This window comes from Lepisosteus oculatus, chromosome 5 (genome assembly GCF_040954835.1).
Source record: "Lepisosteus oculatus isolate fLepOcu1 chromosome 5, fLepOcu1.hap2, whole genome shotgun sequence".
NCBI lineage: Eukaryota > Metazoa > Chordata > Actinopteri > Semionotiformes > Lepisosteidae > Lepisosteus > Lepisosteus oculatus.
In genome coordinates, this window is record NC_090700.1 from 34,537,118 (window position 1) to 34,564,474 (window position 27,357).

The 27,357-nt window shown below is 40.5% G+C and overlaps 1 protein-coding gene across 1 annotated transcript in view; it reads left to right on the forward strand.

The window, feature by feature from the left end:
* Positions 1 to 27,357, forward strand: part of plxna2 (plexin A2) — a 226,267-nt gene that overhangs the window by 161,808 nt on the left and 37,102 nt on the right. The window contains exons 14-20 of the mRNA XM_015342690.2: positions 5,173 to 5,290; positions 7,515 to 7,651; positions 9,449 to 9,616; positions 13,322 to 13,415; positions 25,060 to 25,299; positions 26,070 to 26,213; positions 26,891 to 27,125. Of these exons, the coding sequence (XP_015198176.1) occupies positions 5,173 to 5,290; positions 7,515 to 7,651; positions 9,449 to 9,616; positions 13,322 to 13,415; positions 25,060 to 25,299; positions 26,070 to 26,213; positions 26,891 to 27,125 (1,136 nt within the window). The remainder of the gene's footprint in view (positions 1 to 5,172; positions 5,291 to 7,514; positions 7,652 to 9,448; positions 9,617 to 13,321; positions 13,416 to 25,059; positions 25,300 to 26,069; positions 26,214 to 26,890; positions 27,126 to 27,357) is intronic.

Sequence of the window (27,357 nt, forward strand, 5' to 3'; positions counted from 1 at the left end):
AGCGTGCAACTCGTGTGATAGTTGTGTAGCACTGCGGCAGAGTCACTCCTGTCCTCTGGCTTGTAACTTTATCCCTGAAGCTATACAACAGCTGATTAATGAGGGACTCCGTATGAGCAGTGATGGAAGAAGGCACCATCTCTTGCTGACTGGATGGATGATGGCAGATTTCAGCAACCCTGTGTGACAGTGCCAAGTGGCAGGAGTGATGTCACCCCTCTCTGACATTTAAGTGAATTAGAATTGTCCTGTGATGGAGCACCTTGGTTTTTGGTGAGGAGAAGCTATTCAGAATCTAGGAAGTGGATCCATGCATGCTCAGAGCCTGCAAGTGACCAGGTTCAACTCCCAGAAGAGGTGAGGGGATCTGCAATTGTCACATGGTGCCAGTTTCCTCTAGTGATCCTCCATGGTAAAAGCTAGGGGTGACTCTGTGCTTCTGGGACCGTGTACACGTGAGATGTCAGTCTAGCTCTGGCAGGCACATCTGTCTGCATCTTGAGCACGTTTCCCTTTTGCAAGGAATTCATGCAATCATTTATATTTAAACCCCCTGCGACTCATGACAGATGCACAAACCTGAAGAGAAGGCATTCGGAGCTTCAATTGAACAACCGCTTGAGTTAACAAAGAAAGCTGTACAAAATGCCACAGTTGTTCAGTTATTCAGCTTGAGTTTCACGTCTGTCACATTTCTGTCCATGGATGTACAGTATGTTTGTGCCTCTTGGTGTGCATCAGCTGGACATTCATACAAAGATCATAATAGTAAGAACTTGAATTAGACAACTCAGTTTTTTTCTGCTCTAGGTTCTGCTATGTGATTTAGCTCATATGAAGTTCATTTGGCAACATAAAGCAAAAACAGTTTTTTATAAGAATGCCAATACATGGTACTGTATATAAATGCGAGCTTACCTTCTTAAAATTAACAGCACTTCTGTGCTCATGTTATATATTGTATGTAACCCAGCAGATGCTCAGTAACTTATACAGATGAACCATACTATTTATATAGAAATGTTTTGGAGATATCAATATTTTTATACTTTGCTAAAACTGGGCAAATTCTGTGGTTTTCAAGGGGGGTAAGAGGGTACTCATTTGATGATGTTAAGATGACAGGCTAGTGTCCAGATAGTATTTTGCAAGAAATCTTTCCAGGGGTGCTGAAATGTTCCAGGTGATTTTTCTGCATTGGATGTGTGACTGATGCTGTAAGGAATTCAGCTGGTACAGGACAGGCCTGTACCACTTTCCCATAGCGTGCTCAGTGAGTGGAATCCTTCTATGACATGTGCTGGCAGCAATTGTTAATTACTGTTGTACTGATATACTACCCAGCCTTCTCCGTATAGCATTACTGTGCTGTTTGTCATTTAATGAATATTTACAACTCATGGAAATATGCAGAGGTGGAAGTGTGGGAGGGAAGTCTTGAACCATCTCAATCATTTCAGTTTGTTTCACAGCAGTGCGAACCATCCCCACATGTGAACCTAATAGGAGCTGCTCAATAAATAATCACTTTCTTGTGGATTTAGATAGAAAATTGCATCTCCAGTTGGTAGTGTCAACAATCAGACCCAGCCTGGAACTTTCAGGTTGGCCTAATTAGCTCACATTTGTCAGTTTCCCTGCGGTGAGAGTGGGTATTAGGGTCTGAGGTAGAGAAGAGCTCCCCATCCCTCAACATCTGTCACCGTTTTTTAGTTTTTCTACATTGTTAGGGAAATAGAATCTTATTTCTTTGTATGCTACATGTTGCTTGTAAAACGCTTTTTGATTATTTTGTGTTTTGTTGCTATAATCTACAACAAAGTCAATTACTCCTCCAGGCATAGGCAGTTATCATGGTTGAAACACCCCTGCACCCATAAAACATTTTCATGATTCTGTAAGGTGGCAGTTTTCAAAGCAGGGCAAAGTTCAATAAACACACAGTGAGACTGCAGTAAAGCACAAGAACCCACCATAAAAAATAGTGATGCAGCTAATTATGTGAGTTAACAGCTTGCCTTTATGAAGGTCGTGCAGCTCGGTTCAGTGAAAACAGAAAATCCATGTATAATTACTTGCTTTAGTCATTGTAAAGGTAAATCAGAGTTTTGTGAAATTAAAAATATGGAAAGGGATCCAGTTAAAAAATTGGGAAGATCGACAGTGTGGGCTGGGTGGAGAGGAATTGCTTTTCTCTTTCAGTTCATGCTGAAAATACTGTAAAAGTTTAATTGTTGTCCACAGCCACAGCAGCTTATTGGTCTGCAATGGCTTCATGTAGGAGCTGTCGATTTCCTCATCATAAATCAGTTTCAAGCTGTGTCCAGTTTTAATGTGTCTTTACTTAGGTCGGTGCACAGGCACAGCTGCACAGATAAGCCCTGAGTTAGCAGACCAATGCACAGTATGTTTCTTAATACAGCATTACTTACTACAGCAAGTACCTCCATCATTGAGCAACACGATGACAGGTCCTCAAGTGTATGTTCACCAGGGCTCTGAGACATTGTCATATCTCTAATAGGAGAGTTCCTCTGTTTGCCATAGCCCGAGTAATTGTTTTTAGACACTTCAGGGTTTGATTTTCCTGGGCTGGATGAAATGCCACAGATTGTGTCCAACTTCGTCTTAGCCTTTGCAATGTGAGTCCTTATCAAGAAAAGCTGTGTAAAAATGAAAATAACAGAGCTGATATGAAACTGCATGACAGTAACTTTTGATTCAGTTCAAAAGACTTCAGGATTTACAAAGACACTGTGTGTTCCCTTTGCAGTGTTTCACTCTTAATCATTCAGCTTAGTACAGCTTGACCTGGAGCAGGGGGACAATACGGATTTATTCCCCAGGTTCATAATTTCACTTCCTGTTTTACACCTTTGGTTGCCAAGCACAGCCAGACATTTGGCCCCTCCCACTCTGCAGGCCCTCTCTGGGCCATTCTAATTGAAATGCGCAGCGTTGCACTGGCTGCAGGGGACAATCTGTTAGTCGCTCGTGGCTCTGACAGTTTAATCCGAATGGGCCTCTGTTGGAGGGAATTCATTTATATTGCTGCAAAAAAACGTCAAAGGAAAATTAGAAAAGAGGCTTGGAACGGCAGAAGTGCAACTAAATGGGAGTAGGGGATCTTTTGGTGGATGGGGGTGATTTGGTTGGCAGTACTGCCTGCCCTCATATTTGGGCTGTTTCCACTTGTAGGAGATAGTAATACACAGTGTTTATGGATCTCCTGAGAGAACAAGCAACTGTAGAATTGAGTTTTGTGTGGATTCAGTACTTCTTCTGCCTCCTGTTCAACCATCTGTCCTACTGGAGTGTCTGTTTGTACCTGTACTGTATGTATATGTTTGTGAGAGCTGCTGCTTACATAAAAACTTTTTCTGGAGAGAGACAAGATTATCATTGTGGCATTAATCACAGATACTAATTGAAAAGTTATGTATAATCTTCCCCGAACTGTTCAAGACAGATTGTCCTGAGCATGTTATTAGTTTACCCATGTTACTGTGGCTCAGTATAACAAGCTGACACGATCCAACAAGATGGCATTAACTTGCAGCCAGTCCTACTAGGCACTGCCTGGTAGGGCCAGTGTTTAACTAGCAACCAGAATGAAGAATGATGTCAGGTACAATGTAGCATTCTATCAGTATAAAGCTTTGAGTATATGCATTCCTGAAGAGTTTAATATCCATGGTTAACAAATTAAATGGACATTTCATTAAACTAAATTAGAAATTGCACTTTAAAGGAATAAATAAAAAGTCCCAATTCATAAGAAATATGAAATCAATCTCCATCTTGGGAAGCACAAGTTAACATCTTGGCATTAATATCTGTTTTCTTAACAATCTTAACTAGTTAAAGTGATAAAAAAAACTCAAATAAATAAGCAATTTACTTTTTTCTTGATTATTTTATTTTTGCAAACGAACAACTGATCATAGCTCCAGTTCTGGGATTTTAATGAAATGTAACCCTTTTTTAGGTACAGTAAGGGCATATCTACAGAGACCTTTGAGTAATCTATGTATGTTAGACTACTAATTTCTTTTACAGCTCTTTCATGATCTTCTCTCAAACTTTATCACAAGGCTATAAAAAAAAAACAGAAGGTTATATCTTCTGAAGTTGGTATCCCAGAACCCTACAAACAAGCTGTTATAAAAGATGGCCTGGAATGGAAATTGTTCAATGTTAATGAAAGATGGGTTTGTGATAAATCATAAAAACGAGGACATTGTGAGGTGCACAGTGGTCTAACGCTGATTACACACAGATTCATTTTATATCTAAAAAGTTTGTTCAGGAAAAAGTTACACCCAGTAAAGCCAGACAGTATGTCATGGTCAGATTAATAAAAATGCCCCTATATGCTCATGCATTGTAAACACTGAAAGGGGGAGATGGCCCTTAAGCTGATTTTAAACTGACTGTTTTATCAAATCACACTTTTTTACAATTGAAACTCATCGTAGATCATCATGAGGCCCCACTACACATGCTTGAGGAGGTCAAGGCTCAGAAACGTTGGAGAATGTGCTCATTGGGGATTCAGAAGTTAAGTGCTTGCGCACTTTATTGCTCACCACAAGAGCTAATCGATCCCTGCCTTCATTTTATTAGATCATTTGATCTCGCCACCTGATGATTGGGAGACTTCTATCGATCCCCTGCGAGAGCTGGCTTTTGCCGTGAAGAGGGGCAGTGGGTGGGTAGGGGGACTTCTTGCGTTGCTATACCCACAGGATGCTGCTGACCCACAAATGACGGGAAGTCAGGCCCCACACACCAGCTCCATAGGGAACTAACTCAGTAATGCTCATTAGTGCCTCGGCACGAATGGGTCTGTTGTTTTCTGCAATGGAATTACAAAAACATACGCAATCACAGAGAAACTGCAAAACCACAACAGATAAGACCATCAAAAATACTGGTCATGGCAGCTACTATATGAATTCAAGGGGCTATGTGAATGGAAGTTCCAAAATACTGTTTATTTATTATTTTTGAGCTGTTCTTTTGCCTCAGGCCTTTCTCTGTGTATGCCAGATAAATCCATTGTCCCATGTCCCAGTCGGTTTTTACCCATGGCTCAGTTTGAAAACTGACTCTGTGATGATGAGAAAGCCTCCTGGGGTCAGCCCTCACACTGTCTGTGTCCCCTGGCAGGATCGTGTGCGAGATGAACCAGACGTCTCCTGACACTGAGCCCGGCCCGGTCCAGCTGTGTATTGGCGAGTGCAGGCCGGAGCTGAAGACCAAGTCCTCCCAGCTGTACTCCTTTGTGGTATGTCCTGCATCTCTCACCCACCACATTCTCCCACTATGTATCTCAGGCTGACCTACAGTGCTGTAAACCCTAGGCAGGAGAAACAGCTCCTCTCTGAACTGAGGTTCCTGATGATCAGGCTCATACTTTCTTATACTTTTCCCTGCATTTACAGGAAGCAGTTTTCTGTGTATCACTTTAGACTACACATTCAAATAATGAAATGTTTTAGAAATTAAATACATTTCTTACACATTAATAGAGTAATGGAAATATGACAGTAAAAAGAACATAATTCTGACATTATCTCCTGAAATTTAACCCTGGTGTTAGGAGTATGTAAAACTTGTAAACTGTTCTTTTTTTCTCTGCTTTATCACCATAGGTTATTAGTAGACTGTTATAGTGAAAACCTAAACTGAGCTGTGATTGTTTTCTTCAGAGTTTTAATGTGAGATGCTAGTACTCTGCTACACTTTTTGTGATTTTTATTTTATTAATATTCATTTGGTCCCAGTCTCATCTTGTTCAGTCCAGCATCTGCCCTCTCAAGTATTCTCAAGTACTATAGCTCTTTTGTCCTCCTTTTTACTGTACAATGGCAATAAATGGCTTTTACAGCTAATATCGCCATTTATATTCATCACTTTGTAGGAACAATAGGGGCCTCTTTTATTTGGTTGCCATGTGATTGATATAGTGAATAATCTTGTCATTTGATTAGGATGTGTCTTGAACAGCACACCAGTGAAACAATTAAATTACAAAAAAAACAGATGCGCATTTTCCTGTAATCTCTCCTTAGAAAGGAAGCAGTAGAGTGTACTGTTTTGACGACTTCTGAATTAAAAACATTTGCAGAAGGCTAATCCACACTTCAAGCCTGCATTATTTAAACAGATTTAGTATTGGATTGCAGTGATGTCATCAGCTATACTTGTGCTATTCAAAGAAAAGCCATGATACCTCATGTGCACTTAGCAGTTGGCTCACCCCAAGGGATACATCCAGTATATTCTCAGCAGTGATTAACTCGTATCATACATTCTACACAAACACCAAGGCTGGGAGAAACTGTAATCAGTAGCACAATACAGGAATAATTAGCTTTTACTCTACAATTAACAGGAATTTACAAGCCTAATTTTGGATTTCAAGAAGTGCATTAACCTTGCCTTCAGCTCTTCTGCAGTAGCTGCATGTTGATGCTCTGTAGATGCATTGCATATGGTGACCATGCTATTTGTATTGCACACAGCTGATGAACAATAATTAAGGCTTTGTTTAATCTTTAATCCTTGATTGCACATTACAGCACAAAAACCTTAATCACTAAGCCATTCAGAATCGTCAGACCTCTCTGTGTCCTCTGAGGGACGTGCTTCTCATTCAAAACTGAAAAATTCTAAAACTCTTTAGAAACAAAATTAATAGCAAGATCAGTTGACCTTCTTGCCAAGAAAGGTGTGTATATTCCTGCTGTAATGTCTGCATTCATCTGTCATTTTCATCTGTATACATAATTCTGTGTTTTCATTTTATTTTTTAACTTTATTGAATCATACTGTACATACCATGTGTGTCCCCTCTACCAACACCAGGCAGCCTCGCTAAGTTAAGGAGGTTTTTGAAAGGTCTGACAAAGAATATTTGGCTGGTATACACAAACCACTGAATAAAGAGTACTATCATAAAACTGCGACACCTACAGCAGTGAATCCTGAAAGTATTTATTGTTTTGTCTTTGTAAGCTTTTAATGATATTGCCAATAATTTTATTATTATATAACAGCCTTTGCCGAGAATAATCTCAAGGCTTTTAACAAATCAAATGACAGAAACTAAATGTAGAGGACCCAGACATTACATATTCCAATCCAAAACTGCTGACATTTTGTACAAGAAAAGATTTTTTGAAACAATGAGAATACCCCTTATACAAGGATTATCAAACCCAGGTAAAAGCACAGTAAAGTGTATGATGGCACAGCAAAATCAGACTAGGAGACTAAAGGATAGGGATGCAAAGTACAGCATGATGTGCACTATGGAGACCCATGGCAAAGTAAATAGGCAGGAGGAGTGCTGTAATAATTTGGGAAAAGTCACAAAAACAACACAACAATTATTCCAGGGTTGACCTTCAGAAAGAAACAGGGCTGTCTCAGTGCCCAGGCTGGGTGAAGGTAATGTGATGCCCACCAGCATCAAGCCTGATTCTGGCTGCCCTGTTTCCTCACAGATGCCGTCGGTGCAGGGGGTGTCGCCAAGCCGAGGGCCGGAGTCTGGGGGCACCAAGGTGACCATCATGGGAGAGAACCTGGGCGCAGGCAGCAGTGTGACTGTGCTCTTCGGGAACCAGACCTGCGAGTTCTATGGGTGAGCTGCCCTCTTTTCATGCCCTTTCCCTGATTTCTGTTTTCAGTGACCTCGCCTTAGTGAAACACTGACTCGGTTAAGACTAGCTCAGCCACAGAGCGTTCAAACCCACAAATTCATTTTGTTCAGAAAATGTCACCATTTGATACAACAATGGAGAACGTTGAGCTGAGCTGAAAGGATGCTCTTCTCTCCTACTGTGACTAAAAAATGTTGAAACCAGTTTTCATTTCAGGATAAGAATGATTTAATATACAGTGTCAAAACTAAAATATCACATTCATTGACAGTTCTAACTTGAAGCCAATAAAGCACCCTAGAGCTCCAGAGCTCCAATCAAACTCCAGGAAAAAAACTAACAGGAGTCCAAGTTGGTATAAACAACCAAATTCACTTAAATTTAGTATTTGAAGCATGGCTCGGCCTGTTAGCCATGTTATCATTAGGGATACTTGAATAGTATACTTGAATTGGCCAGAATTCTTGTATTATTTTTCTTACCCAGTAAAATAGCTCAAGTTACATCTTTCATGCAAGTTGCGGATTGATAATTCCAACAAAGGCCTCCACTTCTGGTTCACTCTCTCATCTTCATTCTAAATAAGCAGGACTTGCCAGGAAGCTGCAGCCCTTCAGGACATCATTGATTTTTCTTCAACCTTCTGGTGTCAATAAGTAGTGTATATCTTAATAAGGCTTTGATGACTTGCTACATCAATTCTCTAATACTGAAGAATAAAACTTCAGATGCCCTTGTCACTTCACAGAACACGCAAGGGGGTAGCCTTCAGTCTGAGCTAGAATGTTAATTTGGCCTTCTTTATTTTTCTTTCTACTTGAAGACCAGCTGCCGCATTCTCATTGTAATGCTGGGAGGTCGATTAGACAAAACGATTTTAATGATACATTAGCTAATTACCACTGTCCATTTGCATTAGGGTCTCTGGCCAGGGCACTGCACGAGGTGCAGGTGGGTGGGGCACTTGCGGGGCATGTGGATGGTTAGAGTACCATGCAGATTGGCTATGATGGGCTAAAAATAGAGAAGAAAGATAAGCTACAGCCAGCTGGGCATCTGAACAGCAGACAGCATGTAGTGAGGGGAGTGCACTGGGGCGGTGTACTCTGCCCTTTGCCAACCTTACCATGAAGGAACACTGTCCTGGGCGAAAAGCACCACTAGTACCACACATTGTGGAGCTCTGCGCAGCGAAGCCAGATCTTGATTCACATCTCACTGTTGCACTGCCATGCAGTCATTACATTACTTTTGTCACCGCAGTAATAGTATACATCATTACTTATTCATATTATTTATTCTGGACTCCCAAACTCATTGACTTGGTATGAAAAATTAAACAGAAACCAAACTTGTGAACGTTTGCCAATTTGAATTTATGAAGTGTTTTTTTTTTCTGTTCTGTTACCTAATTTTTGCAATGCTGTAGTTTGCTAGATTTTTAATGAGCCTTGTGAACATCCAAGATGGTCTCTTGTGTTCGAGCACAGCAAAGGGATGTTAAAACCCTGAGCAAATGGCTGATAAAAAGTGCCAAAATACTGTGTCGAATTCACAGTGACACATTTTCATGGGGGTGCAATAGGTCCTGTACACGTGCTGTTTGTGGATTTTCATGCTAGGTGAAGGCATGGTGAATCTTCTCAGTTTTATGATAATAATCTGATCTTCCTGTAGACTATGGTCTTGAGGGCCTGGCAAGCTGTGTTTGTGACCAGGCTATTGTGGAAGCTGGTTTTCACTGTCTTTCACCCCCCACCTCCTCTTCCTCCTTGCAGGCGGACGATGACAGAGATCGTCTGCTACTCTGCACCCTCACTGACGGGCGTGAGCCCAGTGCAGATCACAGTGGGTGTGGACCGAGCCCAAGTCAGAGAGAGCTTGCAGTTCGAGTACATTGAAGACCCCACTGTACAACGCATAGAGCCAGAATGGAGCATTGCCAGGTATCCAGTCCTCGAAACACGTATATCTCAGCATGTTTTACACAGAGCCCTGCCTTGTTCAGATAAGCACTGACACTGATAACACAACCTTACGAGAGCTCCAAGCCTGAAATCTTGAACCTCCGAATCGAGCATGAATGGATACTGATAGTCTAGCATGAGGCTGATTTTGCAGAAGTATTGAGGGGGAATTGTTTTCATCGAGTTTTCAAGTTTAGATACAACTTTGGGTTCAGGCACAAACTTAAATAACTGTCTCTTTAATTGCCTTGGCAATCACCCAGTTTACCAGATTGAGATAATCTTCATTGATAATATTCGTCAACACCCATCAAGCACAGCTTTTAATTAGCACAAACTAGCACTTATGGCTAACAGTCACCTTACATTTCAGCTCTCCAGATGCCTGTTTCTGGCATGAGAATTGCACACTACCCTGCTGTATTTGTTTTTAGAAGTCCAAATTCAGTCAGGATATTGTAGCATGATAAATGCTTATTAATAACTACAGAATTAAGTATTGCTGTGGATTTTTAATGAGGCCTCTTTCAAATAGTCTCAGCTATAGAATAGTTCTGTGGATTCTAGAGCGCTAAAATACAGGGAAGATGAGCCTTCTGAATAAGCAGCACATCCCAAAATCAGCATCAGTAGTCCCAATGATAGATGTCCACCCATGGGTGCTTTGATGTCTACAGAGAGAGGGCAGAGATAAGCACATCTTGACTATGATTCTAAATTGATAAAATTCCAAAATTCTAAATTCCAAAACATGGCCAACCACTCAGGTACATGGAGGGTATGGAAACCCATTCCACTTGATGACAACATGACCAATCACCAGCTGTAATTGTACAGTTTAAAAGGCACTACCCAGCTGCTCTCTTGGCTACACTCCACTGAATCAAAACCTGGCCAGCTGACAGCCATGCACTGCTACTGCTGTTGTCTGAATCTAAGGACATCAACTGTAGCTCAGGATCCTAAATTAAATAGAGAGGCCTACATAAAATAGAATTCTGCTCCAGGTGCTGCCTGCAGCGAGATCTTGTGACTAGCCAGCCTCCATGAGTCTTCTCTATCACCTACTGTAATGTAAGTCTATACGGTTGAACTTTCATCGACACGCCTGAATATACCAGTATGTAGACATAGCCTATTACACAGGGAGCTAGCCAAGTTTCTCCCCAGCAGTGATTCATTGAGGTCAGGATCCACTTCTGGCTACAGCAGGACTCTACCTCTCCTTGAGTCCCCAAGGCTGCACCCCAGGGCTGGGTGACAATCCATGCAGAACATGGATTGGACATCACTGCGATGAACCCCATCAGCTATATCTCTCTCCACTGTTGTTGGATGAGTATTATCAGTATTCCACAGAATCTATCTCAAGGTTCACCTGTTATCTTAAACAAATGGTTTGATGTCAGTTTAATTCATATAAGTTTTGACTTCTCTACGAATATGTCGATGTTGATTTTTTGCATGAGACTGCTTAACAGGTTAGAATTTACAATCTAAGCAGAGTGTTTTGGGTATTATCACTTTTTTGGTTAAATGCACACACTGTTTGTATCAATAAATGTATGTTTTGTATTTTGAATCCAGATATTGCATTTGAAAAACAAATGCTTGTGCAATTTACTGTTACAATTAATAAACTGTGCCAGTAAATTCACACAACACTAATTAATATTATTGCCCATGATTACAAATCTTGATGTGCATTGTTTACACTTATTTTGTCATTTATTTTTTAAAAATATGTATTGTAAACAGTCCAAACAGCATGGCAAATACTGCAATCAGCAGATCAGGTTTAGCTGGTTTGTTAATGTGAAACATCCATTAAGGTAGCTTCAGTTGTGATTTATTGGTGTCTCACAGGCAAATTCCACTACTTCAGAAAGGCAAGGTTAACTAACTTTATAATTAAGACTTTTTATTGAGCACCAGAACATGTGTTGGAGGAAACAGATGGTGATCAGATGAAATTTGGTGGAGTGGAGGCGCCTCAGGGGGAGGAGGAGACAGAGGAGAGGAATGATGATTATTAATTAAACTTATTTTGTGAGCAGGTATACTGCTTGCGTGTTCTTTTTTTTAAGAAGACAAAACGAAACAGCTATCAATTGAAGAAATCATCTACTACGATTATAGTCAAGTTCCTTGAAGGTGTTGCATGGTCCTGAATCATCGGTGTGTACAATGAGTGTGGTGTTAGCATTTGCTTAGGGGCAAGTACTTCAGCCTGAAATGCTAGACAACGAACAGGGAAATTCAGTAAAAAGACAGAAACAGGGTTTAAAATATAGGCTGGACAACTCTCTCTGTCTTTTTCTTTCTCACTGTTCTCAGTCTCCTCCCACCCATTTACTCTTTCATCTTTGAACGTACTGTAATCTGTGTCTTCTGTTCCCTTTCTTGTCCTCCCCCTTCACTCCCTCTTCTTCTCTCTCCACTCCTCTCCTTCACTCTCTCTTCAGCTCCCTCCATGTCTTCGTCTTCCTTTCCCTCTTTTCCTCTTCCTTCACATCTTCATCTTTCCCTCCCCCTCTCTCACATGTCCTCTCTTTCCATGTCTCCCTCTCCCCCTGTCCCCCTCTCTGTGTCTCTCTGCGGCACTAGTGAGCACCACCCGTAGTGGGCTGTCTGCCGTGTGTTAGCCCTCTCCAGCTGATTGGATTTGTTAGATAAGTGGAGGAAATTGTCAGGACAATGTGGTGTAATAGAATCCCAGAGCCGCTGTCACTGATTGCTGGAGGCCACCTTCTGCACAGCCCAAGGACGAGCTTTTAGTGGGAAATAAAGGCACAATCAGCGTTGAGGCTGATTGTAATAATGTGGTTCAAACACTGTAGATTTATGCAATGTATGGACTAATAAAATTGTGCAAATTGTGCTTAAAAGTCATGATAAACAGAACGAGGTTCCCAGATATTTGCTCAGAGCTTTTAATGCAACTGCAACATAAACTGCATCTTTCCTAATTGCAAAATAAAAGCCAGCTCTTTATAAAAAATAACCCTTATGTTTGGTTTTGTAGCCTTTTTTCACAAAATATCAGTAGAAAAACATGGAAAAAACAGGTCAGAGCCGAAGTATGCCTGTAAATGTTTTTACACACCTACCAATAAATCAGTATGACACATTAAGATGTGGGTTATTAGCCAGATGTAATAAAATAGCTTTCAGAAACTAATGGTAGGGAGAGATAGTAAACCACAACTCACAAGATTGACCTAAATTCCTGCCCGGGTGCAAATTCAGCTCCTCCTTCCCAGCTTTTAGTAGTCCGCATCAGGGATCCCCATTCCTACTCCTGTGTCAAGTGATGTTCAGTCTAGTTGGGCTTGTATAGACCTGAATCAGATCAATATTAGCTTAATTCCACCAGTTTAGTAGCTTCCCCCAGAACCTCAGGTGCTGATATTTAAAGAAGCCTAGAAAACCTGCGGTATCACCTGCCCTCAAGGTACAGTAGCACAGTTGCCTCTCGACTAGGTTCTTCAGTGTGTGTATATCAGAGAGTAGGAATGCTCCTACTCCCTTCACCTCCTGTCCAGCATGTCATGCTTCAGTCAAAACTCAATGTATGGCACTATTTGCATGTGCCTGATAGTAAGTATCTAAATCACATTGTGCTGTTGGAATGTCCTGACATGCAGTGCAGTCACTACCTGCTCCCTCTCATTCTCTGTGCAGTGGTCACACTCCGCTGACTGTGATTGGGACCAATCTGGACGTGGTTCAGGAGCCCAGGATCCGAGTGAAATACAGCGGCCGGGAGTCTGTCAACGTGAGTAATGGGAGAGTGGGGGGGAGGGCGAGCAGACCTGCATGCCCTCCAGAGCCATCCATTCTCAACTGCTTTAGAAATGTTCTGTCACCCCAGCAGCTCTTTTGGTCAAAACCTGGATTTTTGGAGTTATTTTTGTATCCTGATTCATCATGTCTTCTTGGTCCTTTTTTCTGTGGCATGGTTTGTTTTAATGGGATGTATGTATTTTAATTGCAAAGTGCACTGTGAAGTGTTGTTCAGACTGGAACCCAGCAGATAATCATAAAGACTCTGACACATACTGTACCCAGGCTGCAGAATTGTTCTCTTTTCCTTACTCACTACATCCACATGTAAAGATACATTGTCAAGATGTTGAAATCAAACCCAGCTTCACCTACTTAGGCAGCCTTGTCACTGATGATAACACTGAAGCTGAAATCAAGGCAAGGGCTGACAAAGCTGCAATAATTTGGAACAGACTGTACAACATATGGAAAAGCAGAAAGACATCAATGAAGAGCAAGAGGCGACTGTACAGAAGCTTGGGTATACATGGTCATACTTCTGTATGGGGCTTCAACTCTTGCTACTGTATCTCCATTGCATCTTATGTATAGAATGTCAAAACAAGGGCAACAACAGCACTGTATGCCAGATCACAGACCAGCCACCATTCAGCAAAACTTTTCAGAAGGAAAGTTTTCATTTTAATTTGGTCACAACATGAAAATGGACAGCTGCAGAACTGCTAAAGAAGCATTACTGTGGACACCTGATCAACGAAGACCTGCTGACATACTGAGCTGACATACTGTAGGATGGGGCACAAGAGTGGCCCCAAGACATCCGCTTGGTGGGTTAAGCAGTAATGTGACATTAGGCACAAGAAGTCATAAATATAATTACGTCCCTCAATCACACATTAACAGATCCTATTGGCTGCGGAGATGGGCTGTTTTTCCGTGGACTTCATGAGGTAAAACGAGGTGTCCTGCTTCATAAGCGTGGTTGTCAAAGCTGGATGGAACAGAAAAAAAAAACATGTTTTTCAGCATTTCTTTAAAAATACATCAGTCTTTTGAAGCAAATTGTGTTGTTGTTTTATGGAAATGTGTGTCTTTTCAAAAGTATTGCAATCCATGCCACAGAGGGACAGACAAAAAAAAAAGCATTACTGCTGAATGAGGCTTAGCATGACACTGCATCATTCACAGCTATTCCAGTCCATCAGCGCCCTGTGCCAGTGCACACAGTAAATTATCTGTCATTGAACAGCTTCCATTCAGGCTGCGGAGTAAGATTTAGGTCATGGCTAGAGAGAATAAAAAAAAACAAAAAGGAGGGACAGAGGAAAGATGAAATGTTCAAAGTACTCTGATGGAAAATCGCAGCAACAATAGAGCGCTGGTCGTCACAGAGCCATGAATAAAAAACGAAGACACTGATAACTGCATGAGTCACATGACCCCGGAGCAGACCTCTTTGCTTGACGTCACTGCCGAGATGCAGCATAGCTCCTCCAGACAGGCGAACATTCCAGCCACTTCCAAACTTAACTAACTGCAGTACCCCGGCTTTCATAATTAAGTGCAATCAAAGCGTTTCACATGCTTAATGGAAGCATTTTATGAAATCCCAATCAGAAGGTTGTAGCGGTGAACAAATAAAGACATTAGGCATTAAATGTTTTTTTTTTTCCACCTCTCCTCAACTTAAATTAAAAAACACTCTTGTGGCTAGTTTAATGGAATTCAAGAAAAAATACCATAATGGGTTTTAATGGAAGATTAACTTTGGTCAAAAGTCGTCGTCAGCATAAGGAGTAGCAGAGCAAGAGGGGTAAGGAAGGAAGAAAATCTATACCGATTGGATTTGCATTTGGGGTCTGCATTTAATTAAGTAAATGAAGTTTTTCTTGTTTTGTGGCCTAAGTGTATTGCATAAAGGCAGGAGCGTGCCCTGTGGGAGAGCTGTCTAATTGCAGGTGCAGTGTATTAGTAAATGATTGCCTTGTGTTGGGCTTACACCTCTCAGCTCCTCCCTACAGCCACTCTCCATTGCTGCTCTGGCAACCCTGCCTCTATTTTAACACTGATTAATATCTGAAAGCTTTTCTAAAAGACATTCTTCCCGGTTTCCTCTGCTGGTCGTTGCTGATGGCGAGAAGCCGCGGTTAATTGAACTGAACTGTACGGTCTTTTTTCCAAGAAACAAATCCTTCCGCAAATTGAATTTTTATTTGCTCCAGATTTCACATTTATTCTTGTAGCTGGCATGGCATTCTGTCTAGTTTGGCAGGAGAGAATTCACCTCGCCCCGATGATGTAGTTGTTGTGAGATGTCGTGACTGACACATTGGAGGAGACTTGTTGCTTTGCTTCCTATTTTTTTTTCCCCACTTTAGCTAACATTATAGTATCTCCAGCATCATCCAGTTTTAGGCTGAAACATGAATGTGCTCTTGGCACATAACGCTATACATAAGTCTTGAACCCCTATAGAACATCTTTATTAGGAAACATTAAAAAAATAAACAAAAAGACATAGGCTAGTGTGACACCAGAGACAGTCATAGAAAACCAGAATCCCAACTCCCTCTTCATCATCACTTGGTTCATCAGAGGCAGACAAGGCATGTGGATAAAGAAGATGGGGCATAATTAGCAGCAAACACAATCAGCAATCAAAACTAGCAGGCATTTTAAACAAACACTTGGAAGTGTTGTAACAGTGCATTGTAAATATTGTAAGTAGAATGGCCGATGTTTTGTTTTCTCACCAGTGATATCGGAAGTGTTTGTGAATGTTGTTAGTGTTCATGTAGTTGGTGTTTCAGACCCCATCCTGCTCCAGGTTAAAATAGCAACATGTGAGTAATTGGCTGAACATAAACAAGTAGTAGGAGCATTGTGCCCGTACAGTACTTCTCCAGTGTTCTCCATATTGTTTAGACTACTAAAATGAGCTTCAAAATCTGGTGCCATTCATATTAGTACTTAATCATGTTGCTTTGTTGTGATGTTTTTCCCTCAACCACTACAGTTTTTGGAAAAACACAAACATACTGTAAATGCACACAAATGAGAGAATGTAGACCTTAGAACTAACCCTGCACCCATTTAAAATGAACAACCACAAAATGTTAAATAGAGAGTTGAATGAGCAACTCAAAAAAGGAGCAAAGAGCAACCAACGTGACAGTCCAATCTATAGATCAAAAACATTCTGAAATTAGAACATCATACACATAATAATAATAGCTGGAGAAGTCAAACTGTGCTTGGATTCCCAACACAGCTTAAAAATACAAAAAATTGCTTAACAAAGTCTTTATCTGATCCTTTGTGGTTTTAATGTAATAAGATTAATTATTATGGTTGTTAACAGTAATATGATCTGAATCGTTTGGTTTGTCAGCACAGTTCTGGTTGTTGTTTAAGAAACATGACATGAAGCGAAGTATAGATCCGTAATCTCTACTGTCACTAAGTTCTCCTAACAAACACAACCTAAAACTTTGGGCCACCACAAGATAACAGAGGCTTTCATTTTGTGTTAGAAAGTTGTCCTAGAGTGTGCATTAATTTGATCACTTTTCTAAATAGTGCTGTCCTGTACACTGGGTAGACCATCTTTCTATTGGCACCTCATTAAGACCTGGAAAACACAGCTGATTAGAGTTTGTATCCACATAATTCGTTCAATTAAGCTATTACGTTCTGAATGAAAACCAGAAACAAATGCAGCACACCAGGACTGGAGTTGCTTACCCCCGACTTCAAATATAATTCAATTTCATTGCTTTGGATACCAAATATATAGTACACTCACCAGATGCACTAATAATGCCTGAGACAGTCTGTCTTTGCTTTGTCCTTTTAATAATACTTAGTGTGAGCACAAACCTAGGAGACCACTTTATTTAATCTGTTATGGTTTAGTTCCCCTCAATCCGATATGAGCAAGTTTTTTGATCTGTATCATAGGGGTTGACGTTGATCCTGAGAGGTCAGGTCTCACTTGCCAAGCCAGAGAAAGAGTAGAACAGTGCTGCTTGACTCACATTGCTCTCACTTCTCAGTCCAACACAAAGGACTGTACCCTCATATACAGTACATGTGGAAATTATTTAGCACTGCATTAGCATTGCATATAAATATTGCATCCAGTGTAGATTGTGTAAATCAAATCAGTTACCACATTAAAAATACAGAAGACCCAATAATGCTAGACTAAAATATGTCCCTGGTTTGACTGTGAATTAATCTAGCCTGGTCAATGGCTTGACTTGTCTTTGTGAGGTTCTGCAGCAGTCTTTGTGCAAAGATCTGTTTTGTCAAATTCACATCCCAAATCCCTCACCAGAATTTTTTCAATAGTCACTGTTGCTAGACTTTGGTGCTGAAACAGGGTCCTATTTTTAGTTCACTCATATACTCTGCAAAAGGAGAACTAAAAAGAAGCATACAGAAGTCTGTTCGTTTGTTATTTGTTATTTACTGGTTTGTTTTTGTTCTTCTGTTATGCTGGGACTATTTGCACACATGCTGTGCCTGGTTTGCTTGAAAGGAAGTGAATTTATTACTGTGACCGCTTTCTTTGTGGTGTTTTGCTCTGTAGTACACAGAAAATGGGCTTTAGTGAAGCCACACCACACAAGAAGCTGCTATTCCTCCAGCCTGTGACAAAAGATGTCTCCGTTTTCTCAGAAGCATCAGAGGCTCTCTGAGCCACAGAGGGAAGAACGGGAAATTTGATTACAGAGGATCTTCCAATTATAATTCCCTTCATTCGATTTTTCTTTTCTCACCTGAAATAAAAGGAAAATAGACAAGTAGTATTCTTGCTTAATGGAAGCTCTTGCAATTGTCTGGGAATGACTTTTTTCATCATCCTTGGGCTTTATTGTTTGCCTTTCATATATTGCATTTCTGTTTTTAAATGTACCGCCCTGGGTTTTACAAAGAAAGTCTGAGACAATTCCTCTGTACGTGCACTTCACTTATTACATGTCTGTAATGATACATTAATCATGATTACTAAATTCTCAGCATAATGCCTTCTTTTTCTGCCAGGGAAAATTGTTCAGTTGTATTGTCCTACAAGAAATTGGTAGGATCATTTTTAGAGGTGCAGTGCTAGGATGAATGAGATGAATGAGGCTGTATTTCAGTTCAGTTATTCCACAGTAGCACTTTACTTGAAATGTATGCCCAATCAGTTTAGAAATTATACGCTTAGAGACAGCGCTATAAAGACAGGATTGCAAAGAGATCATGTTTTTTTTTTCCTCAAGTGTTTTCATACACTTACCTACTCAGCCTGCAGAACAATAGCGTGATGGAAAAACTGACCATAATCTGAACTCTGTGAACAGTGTCAGCATTATCAGTTTTTTTAACAGGATTTTCCAAAGCTATAAAGACAATCTCTCAAAGCTGCCGAAAGGCATTGTTAGAACTCCGGCCTTTTCACCTGCAGGCTGGGCATTTCAGGGATGCAGTTACTGCTCCCTTGAGCAAGGCTCCTTCACACAACAAGGAATTTGGGTATCCCAGTGTGTAGGTATTTGTAATCCCTGTAAATTGCTTGAGATAAAGTCATGATAAAGTTCATTTGCTTACTTCAGCAAAAACATTTTTTAACTCAAGGATTTTGCTTTTTTTTGTTGTGTTTCCTTGTTTTTTATTTTGTTTTCTCAGTTTTTCACTATTTTCACTCCTTCAAGAAAAGCATGTGGTTTTTCACCCTGTCATTTCTCCATTTAACTTGTAGTTCTTCACACCAGCCCTTGGCTAGAGTCCTATTACAAGTATGTAATGACTGCAGCACAGTAGGGTTCATTATTCATTGGCAGCAACACAGGACAGTACCTTTTGTTTTACTAATGTGCATTACCAAGTAACTATAGCACAGTACCATTCTTATTCAGTATAACACAGTGAAGTACAACTATACCTTAACAGCTATAGGTTGCAGGAAATGTGTTAAAATGACTTCTGTTCATTCGGCTTTCTGTTCATCAGCTGAACTAAGCTTTTTTTCTAATTTAATCTATATGTTTTCTTAAAAGTTACTTCTAACAAAGAACTTTAAGTAAAGAGAGCTCAGTGCTGATGTCTTCTTCTGTTACAGCGAAACTCTGCTCAGTGTTTGGGATTTCTCTCTTCTCCCTTCTCCCTTCAAGTAGAAATCTGAAAACATGATAGAAATGCAAATGTTAATTTGAGTTTTTTTTTTAATTAGAGAGGGTCAGGGGAAAGCTCATTAGGCCATTTTATTGCCATCAACCTTAAGACATCGTCACAGGGGAGTGTCTGCAAGGTTTACAGCAGACATTCATGTTCAAGGACTGTGCCTTGTGATAAAAGGAACTCTTTCTGCACAGCCCAGTGTATCAGGCAACATAGATCACGGTAATGAACACCGAATTACACCTTGATTGCTAGGCATTACTTCTCTCTGCTTTTCCCTTGATGTCAGTTTATTCATAACTATATTATGTGCTCACTCCCAAGGATGTTTCGGCACTGACAAGTTGTGCTGTTGACTTAGCAACCTGTTTTCCTTTTGCTGAAATTTGGGTTTAAATACGTAGCATTAATCTTCGCTGTTGAGTTCGCACTTTGCTTGCGGGCAGCGTGCCTTCCAGATCCGACATCTGCTGTCAGAGCACAACTCTCAGAAAAACTTGGTGCAAAGACTGTGTGTTGCTAAAAAAAATTACAGCATCAAATTATGGCGAAGCAGATGGTAGAGTGGGTTAGGAAAACTTGGGAGTGCATTGAGTTTTCAAATAACATAGGGTGCATAACTGTGAAAGCATCTGTGCTTGGATTTTTAAAGAACTTATTCCAAATACCATATTTTGGAAATAACTACCTGAAACCTATGTGCTGGTCTTCCATTCCTCACTTCATTGAACTTTTTAACACACTAGGCAATGGGAGTATTTCAGTCAAGTAAAAACACTTACAGCTAAAGTTTAATAAGCTGTTTTGGAGAAGGTTATATATATATATTATTTTATTATTCAGTTTAATAGTACTAAAAGACCTTCAAAGAGAAGACACACCAACACCACAAGAAGGAGAGAATAGGAGAGACATGAGAGAAAGGCAGGGCAGTATCTGATCAGAGGGATTGGAGAACTCCAGGGTGTGCCATGCCAGGTTGTTGCTTGGCCAGAAGGTGGCGCTCTTTCGTCTGGACTGGAATTTAAATCAAGTTCCTGACTAGCTGCTCATTAAAGATCCTCTGTGATGTTTTTTGTCAGAATAACTGGGTTAATCCTGATGTCGTGGCTCGGCTCCATTGTTCAATCTGGCTGGTTTAAAGTTTTCAAATTCTCCTTTAGTCCAATAGAAATTCTTCAATTTCTGCTAGTAAGGGAGGTAATAAATCTTTATTAGTAGTAGGAGTAGCGGTGGTAATAGTAGACCTGCCCTCCTTCATGCCACTCATCTTACAAGACCTTACAAGTGACACAAACACCCATATTGGAGGTTTAGCACTGTTAAGAGGAGAAGCCAGTTCCTCACTGACAGCTCTGCATGTTTGTCAAGGTCCGAGAGATCCCCAGCTGACTGATCCCACCCTGCCCTCAGCTCCTTACACACAACTGCTTAGAGAATCCCAATCACAGTCGCCTAGTCACATAACCCAGGTTCGAACCCGTGACACCTGGATCATATAGCCCAACCTCTCAAGTTTTTATTAAAACTTTGTGTCTACCTGTTGGGTTTAATGAATAAAATTGCGTAGAATTATTTTATCTCCTATTTGTGTGTAAGGTCTTTTACACAGTCGTAGGTGCGTAACCCCAGAGCTAAGCTCCTAGCAGAAGAGGTCTCCAAGTCCAGTCTGTCAGAGTGCAACCTGGGCACTGCAGTATCTTGTTGAACAACTTCCAGCAGTGAGTGAGAGGATGCACGGTAGTACAGGTGTGTTTTTTCAATGAAGGTTAGGGCTCTGGACTCTGGAGAGTCAGATGGATTCAAATCCTGTGAGAAATGTTGCGGTTGTACATTAAAACAAGGCTCTCCACTCATATTGCTCCAGAAAAATGTTATACAGTATACAGTAAATGAGTGCTCTTCAGATCATCGCTGTAAAATGTAACTTGCTGTCAAATGACCTACAGTACCTAGTTAAAAGATTAAAAACAACAGTGTATAAGAATGGAAATATAATTTAAGACTATAAAGCTTTACCATATTGCAATATAAGTCCATATTGTATGTCATTTATTACATATTCTCATTTATTCATCTTGTCCATTCCACTTCTTACAGCCTACATTTACAGTGCATGATTGTTAGCATTTTTCTATTAGTACTCCAGTGTTTGACACTGAAGTCTTCCAGCACAGAAATTACTCTCTGATTGTAGTATTACCTCTATGGAAATTTGTTGTGGGATGAAATGACTTTCATCTGAACTTGCTGTACGCTCTGTGGGAAGATGCTGCAACAGCTTCCTAATAATTAAATCCTAATTTATGCACAGTGAATTAGCACAGAGAAACATCTCCATAAATCCAGTAGAAACATGTTTTGCAGTTTCTATTCTAAACTTCCATGTATGTGCCTAGTTTTTTAGGAGCATTACTCTGTCAAAGAATGACTTCTGCATTGTGATTGTGCTTTTTAATTTTGTCATTGTTTTGGGGTGTAATGAGTTCATATTGATTGTCTTCCCTCTGTTTCTCTTCACCAGAATGTGGAGGAAGGGAGGGGTGAGGTCGGCTCTATTGAGCTTTGAAGATATTTAGCTCTAATTAAGTTTTTCCCCAGAGAAACTGGGAAGGGGGAAAAATGAAAACTCCCTGCACTTGAGTGCATTAGAGCGATCGATTTCATTTTTACACTGATATTACTGCTCTGTCAGGAGGTCCTTGGGGAAATTTTGCCTTGTATTCATAAAACGTTTTATTTAGAAAATCACTGAGCTCTGGCTGTAAGATCTTCTCAAGCTTGTATACTGTATGTCCTATTTCACATTCGCAATTGAGCAGTCAGATCCACAGCATTGCTGTCCATTTGGGGTGGAAGTGAATGACTTGGGGATAAAGATTATCAAGGATTGTGTGGAAGGCAAGAGATCCACTCGAATGTGTCAAGCTCCTTCATAGTCTGAAGAGTGTTTATTCACTGAGGGGGTGGCTAGAGTACATGTGGAAAGCAGAAGAGTCTTTCTTTGCATACATTAAAAACAGTTTATTTACATGCTGTGGTAATGATGAGGACACAGCAGTCTTCACGCTCCATGCATTGTGTGACAGACGTTAATGAGATTCAAATTCAAGAAGACTACGTACAGCTCAAGCATAACTTGCATTTTTGTGTTTTGGTTGGGTGTTCTTTCAATTTTATGTACAGTATTTGGATTTCCAATTTTTACTCTGCATTGACTTAAACATTTATCTTTTTCTTATAGATCATGACTTTTCTGACTTTCAGGCTGTGTATAATCAACATCAGCCTCTGACTGTTGACCTGCCTGATTTTGATTATCTAAAATGTCTGTCCTCTTTCCGCTGCTTTAAAAGGGGAACTGCAATGCTATTTTTATATTTTGGGTTTAGAAAGAATCAGCACTGATTGGTGCATTTGAAATCACACAAAAAATTAAATGTACACAGTAACTTGTAAAACCTCCAATTTACATCACAAAATAGACTTAATTTCCAGGTATGCACAGTGCAACATTCTGCGATTCAGAATGAGACAACAAAACTTCCAGTAACACAGTGTGGCCTTATACATTGTAAACAAGCAGTCTTGCAAATAACATATCTTTTAATCCAATGGAAATATTGTTTTTGGATTCTGAGATGGTTTTGCCGACAATCACTACTTACTTGTTAACTCTGCATACAGTACAGATCACATTGGAACATTTCTGAGGTGAAATGTCTGCTGCACAAAGTTGTTCGCTCCTACAGTACACCACATTATGTTAGACATTACAGTAACTAGTGAGCAGAAAGGGTCACAATGCATTGCAATTCATGGGTTCTTGAATGCGAGTTTGCAACAATGCAGCATCATACAGTACTTTCACAAAGTTCACAATTTTGTGCTTAATTCAAAATGTGTATTTTTTTTCTATAACTTCAATGGATTTATTTTGTTACCAAGATTAAATGACCGGTGTGAGAAATTGAGGCTGAAGTTAAGTTGAAGTCTGACAAAGAAGAATATGGTTCTGCTGTTAAACCAATCACCTGAAGATATAAATGACCAAATGTGTCTCTTTTCAATTCTCAATACAGTGTATATCCATTCACATATAAGTGAGCAACATCTCATTGTATACAAGACAAGTTTCAAATACATTATTCCATGTAGTCAACTTTATTTTATATAATGATTTTCTTGGGAAGTCAGATCTAGGATCTAGTACACATGCACATACAATTTGATACCATAAATTACACTAAATTTACGTTTTACATGCTAAATGTTAATTTTTAAGGCCATATTTGTAAGTGAGACTGACTTGATTTTCTGGCTGTATGACAGTGGTTTCCAATCCTGGCCCTTGTGACACACACACCTGCTGGTTTTAGATATTTGAACAATTACTTGACCTAAGACGTTGCTTCAATTGAATATTTGCATTTTGCTTCTAGTTTTTGATTTTATTTCACTACCAAAATACAAATGTTAAAGCTCCATAATGCTTAAGAGCTGGGAACAGTTCAAATTAATCTTTTTATTATTATTAACTCAATGAAGGGCATGATTGTGTCACTGAGGACTCTGCTGGAACAAAAACCAACAGGTGCATGGATCACCAGGAGCGGGACAGGGAACCACTGCTCTTGGAAAAGGGGCAGATAGTGCAAACGACAGGCATTTTTATAGAAAGACAGTTCACTGATGTTGTCAGAAATAAAGTCCTTAGGAGTGAACAGCAGCCTTTTCAATTTTATTCTGAAATCTACAGGGAGCCAGTAAAAGGAATTGAAAACAGGTGATATACTCTTATGCACTTTAATTTTCACTGAGAACATGGCAGATGAGTTCCGAACATGCTGCAACTTGTTAAGAACATGCTTGGATACACCTGCAAGCACAACATTACAAAAATCAAGTCTGTGAAGAACACTGGCATTAGCGTCTCTACATCACATTGGGAAATGCGTGGTGATATGATCAATGTTCCAAAAAAGATAAAAAATAGTTAACATCATCTGAGCCGTGTAACAAGAGAGTGGTGCCTGACTGTTGTCAGGATAACTGGCAACTGAAAACATACATTTGAGTGTCATTTGAGTACAAACTGTCTGTTAAAGTGTCTGACCCAATGGCAACATTAAAAAGAATGGAACTGATCACAAAGATAATACAGTCAATAAAAAACATCTTATCCCTGGGCCATAACTGGAACCAGAATTCCCCTGTGACAACCCTTAATTGGGTTTAGTCTGCTGTGGTTGCTCACATTGTGGAGTTTGTACTGTGGTAAAATGATAGTTAGCAGTAACAGTTAGTAATGTCGGAGGGGGTGTGTCCACAGTTCCTCCTTTGGAAGTTGGAGGCTTAAAACCAATGTTATAAACAACTGGTGATTCCAAAACAAAGATATTTATGATCCAGTATGCAGTAGCCTTTCTGACACTCTTCTTTCCTCCCATCTGCTCCTGTTCCAGGTGTGTAAAGTCCTGAACTCCACCACCATGACCTGTCTGGCCCCCTCCCTCACCACAGAGTATCGCCCAGGTCTTGATGCAGTGGAGCGAGCCGACGAGTTTGGCTTCATCTTCAACAATGTCCAGGCACTCCTTATCTACAATAACACTAACTTCATCTACTACCCTAACCCTTCCTTTGAGCCCCTCAGTGTCACTGGCATCCTGGAGCAGAAGCCTGGCTCCCCCATCATCCTCAAGGTAGGAGATATTCACTGAAACCCGTGCACATCCATCCTTACGTTTTTGTGCTGTGTTCATCCCCTGTGATTTCTGGACAGCTGGTTCATCTGCTTAGGTTAAGTCATGGCTTTCTGTCTGTCTTCTCACATTCCAAACAATGGTAATTTAATAGTGCATCCTTTCAGTTTGTTAACCTCCATCTTCGCTCTGTCTTGTACTTGGTTCATTTCAGTACCCCTAATGGCCTCTGTAAATAGAGGACGCCTAACTGGGTTATACAGGGTTAGAATTTGTTGGAACAATAGAAGCAGGTTGGTTAATGTAGATCCACTATGATATGTAATTAAAGCAGCTTACATATACCGTATAGGGTTTTTATCACCCTCATCACAATGATCATGTAAAGTAATTTAAAAACACATTGTGGCCCTCAAGTGTCATAACACAGTTACAACCATGGCATTAAAAGGAAATAGTGAAACCACATTTGTCCTTTTTGGATTTAAGTGCAAAAATACTTTTATGGGTGACGTTGTTTTTTTAAAACATCTCTAACACTAGTAAAATTGATAGTTGATTATATTTTGGGAATACCCTGAAGGATGTGATTTCTGTCTCCAAGACACACAAGATGCCAACTGCAGATTAAAAATGTGTTACTCTACAATTTTTATACGAGTAGTATCAAGTATTCATATCCAGTTTTTGTTATTTTTACAGTGCTGTGGGTGAGCCAGAACATGCCTGCAGTGTAACAGCCCTCTGTGTATATTCTTATCTTCCCCCAGGGCAGGAATCTGGTGCCACCAGCCTCAGGAGGTGCCAAGCTGAACTACACAGTGCTGATCGGGGAGACGCCCTGCTCTGTCACCGTCTCCGAGACACAGCTCCTGTGTGAGCCGCCGAACCTCACGGGGCAGCACAAAGTGCTGGTCAGTTTATTTGCCTGTCTATCCTTCTCTCCCTCGGCATCTTGGTTCCTCAGTCTTTTTCTCTGTCCTTGAAGAACCTACTCCATGGTCCTTTGTATTTTTTCCACCTCTGCGGCAGTCCTCGTTGTGCCAACCCTAGTCTCCTGTTGCTCTGCAAGCACAGATCCTTTACCAATTGTTTTCCCAATCCTCCACTCCCAATCCTGGTCCAGGTGACCTACACACCTGCTGGTTTAGGTAATTGAAGCTTTATTTGATGTACAGTAAGACGTTGCTTCAATTGAATATTTGCATTTCATTTCGAGTCACAAGTATGGGATTTTGTTTCACTTACAAACTACAAAGCTTAAAGCTCTCACATGCTTAAGAGCTGTGAATGCACAGTTTAAATTCATTGTATTGTTATTATGGCAATACAATTGTCAAAAAAACATGTAACTAAGGGCTCATCTGGAACAAAAACCAACAGATAGTGTGGGTCTGTGGGTCCACCAGGACTCATGATGTTGTGTGTACTCTGGAACTCCTGCAGCACTGGGAAATGGCAGTTCAGTGGTTCTGTAGAGCTGTGCAGTGCCAAGGTCTGATTTAACAGGAAAAGTTTGTTGCCTGCTGTTGGTGGAGGGGAGTCCGACCCCAGCGTATTTACAGGGGGGGCTGTTTCTGTCTTTGTGCAGGTCCAGGTGGGCGGCCTGCACGTCTCCCCCGGCTCCGTGCACGTGCTCTCGGACAGCCTTCTCACCTTGCCCGCCATCGTCAGCATCGCGGCTGGCGGGGGCCTGCTGCTCATCATCGTCATCATTGTCCTCATCGCCTACAAACGCAAGTCCCGCGAGAACGACCTCACCCTCAAGAGGCTGCAGATGCAGATGGACAACCTGGAGTCCCGTGTGGCCCTGGAGTGCAAAGAAGGTGAGACAAGAGCATGGTACATAAAAACATAAGACAAGAGAGGAAGCATTCTAACCTATTTAACTTTAGGAAAGTTATTCATTGAGCTGTCAATGATAATCTATATGATTATTCCATTCTGCTATTGGATTTTACTTGATCCCATATGCTATTCCTGAAAGGAAATGGCAAAGTCAGCCTAATGGCTAGCTTTACTGCTCAGCATTGAACTTAAAGGCACAACTAGATGTTA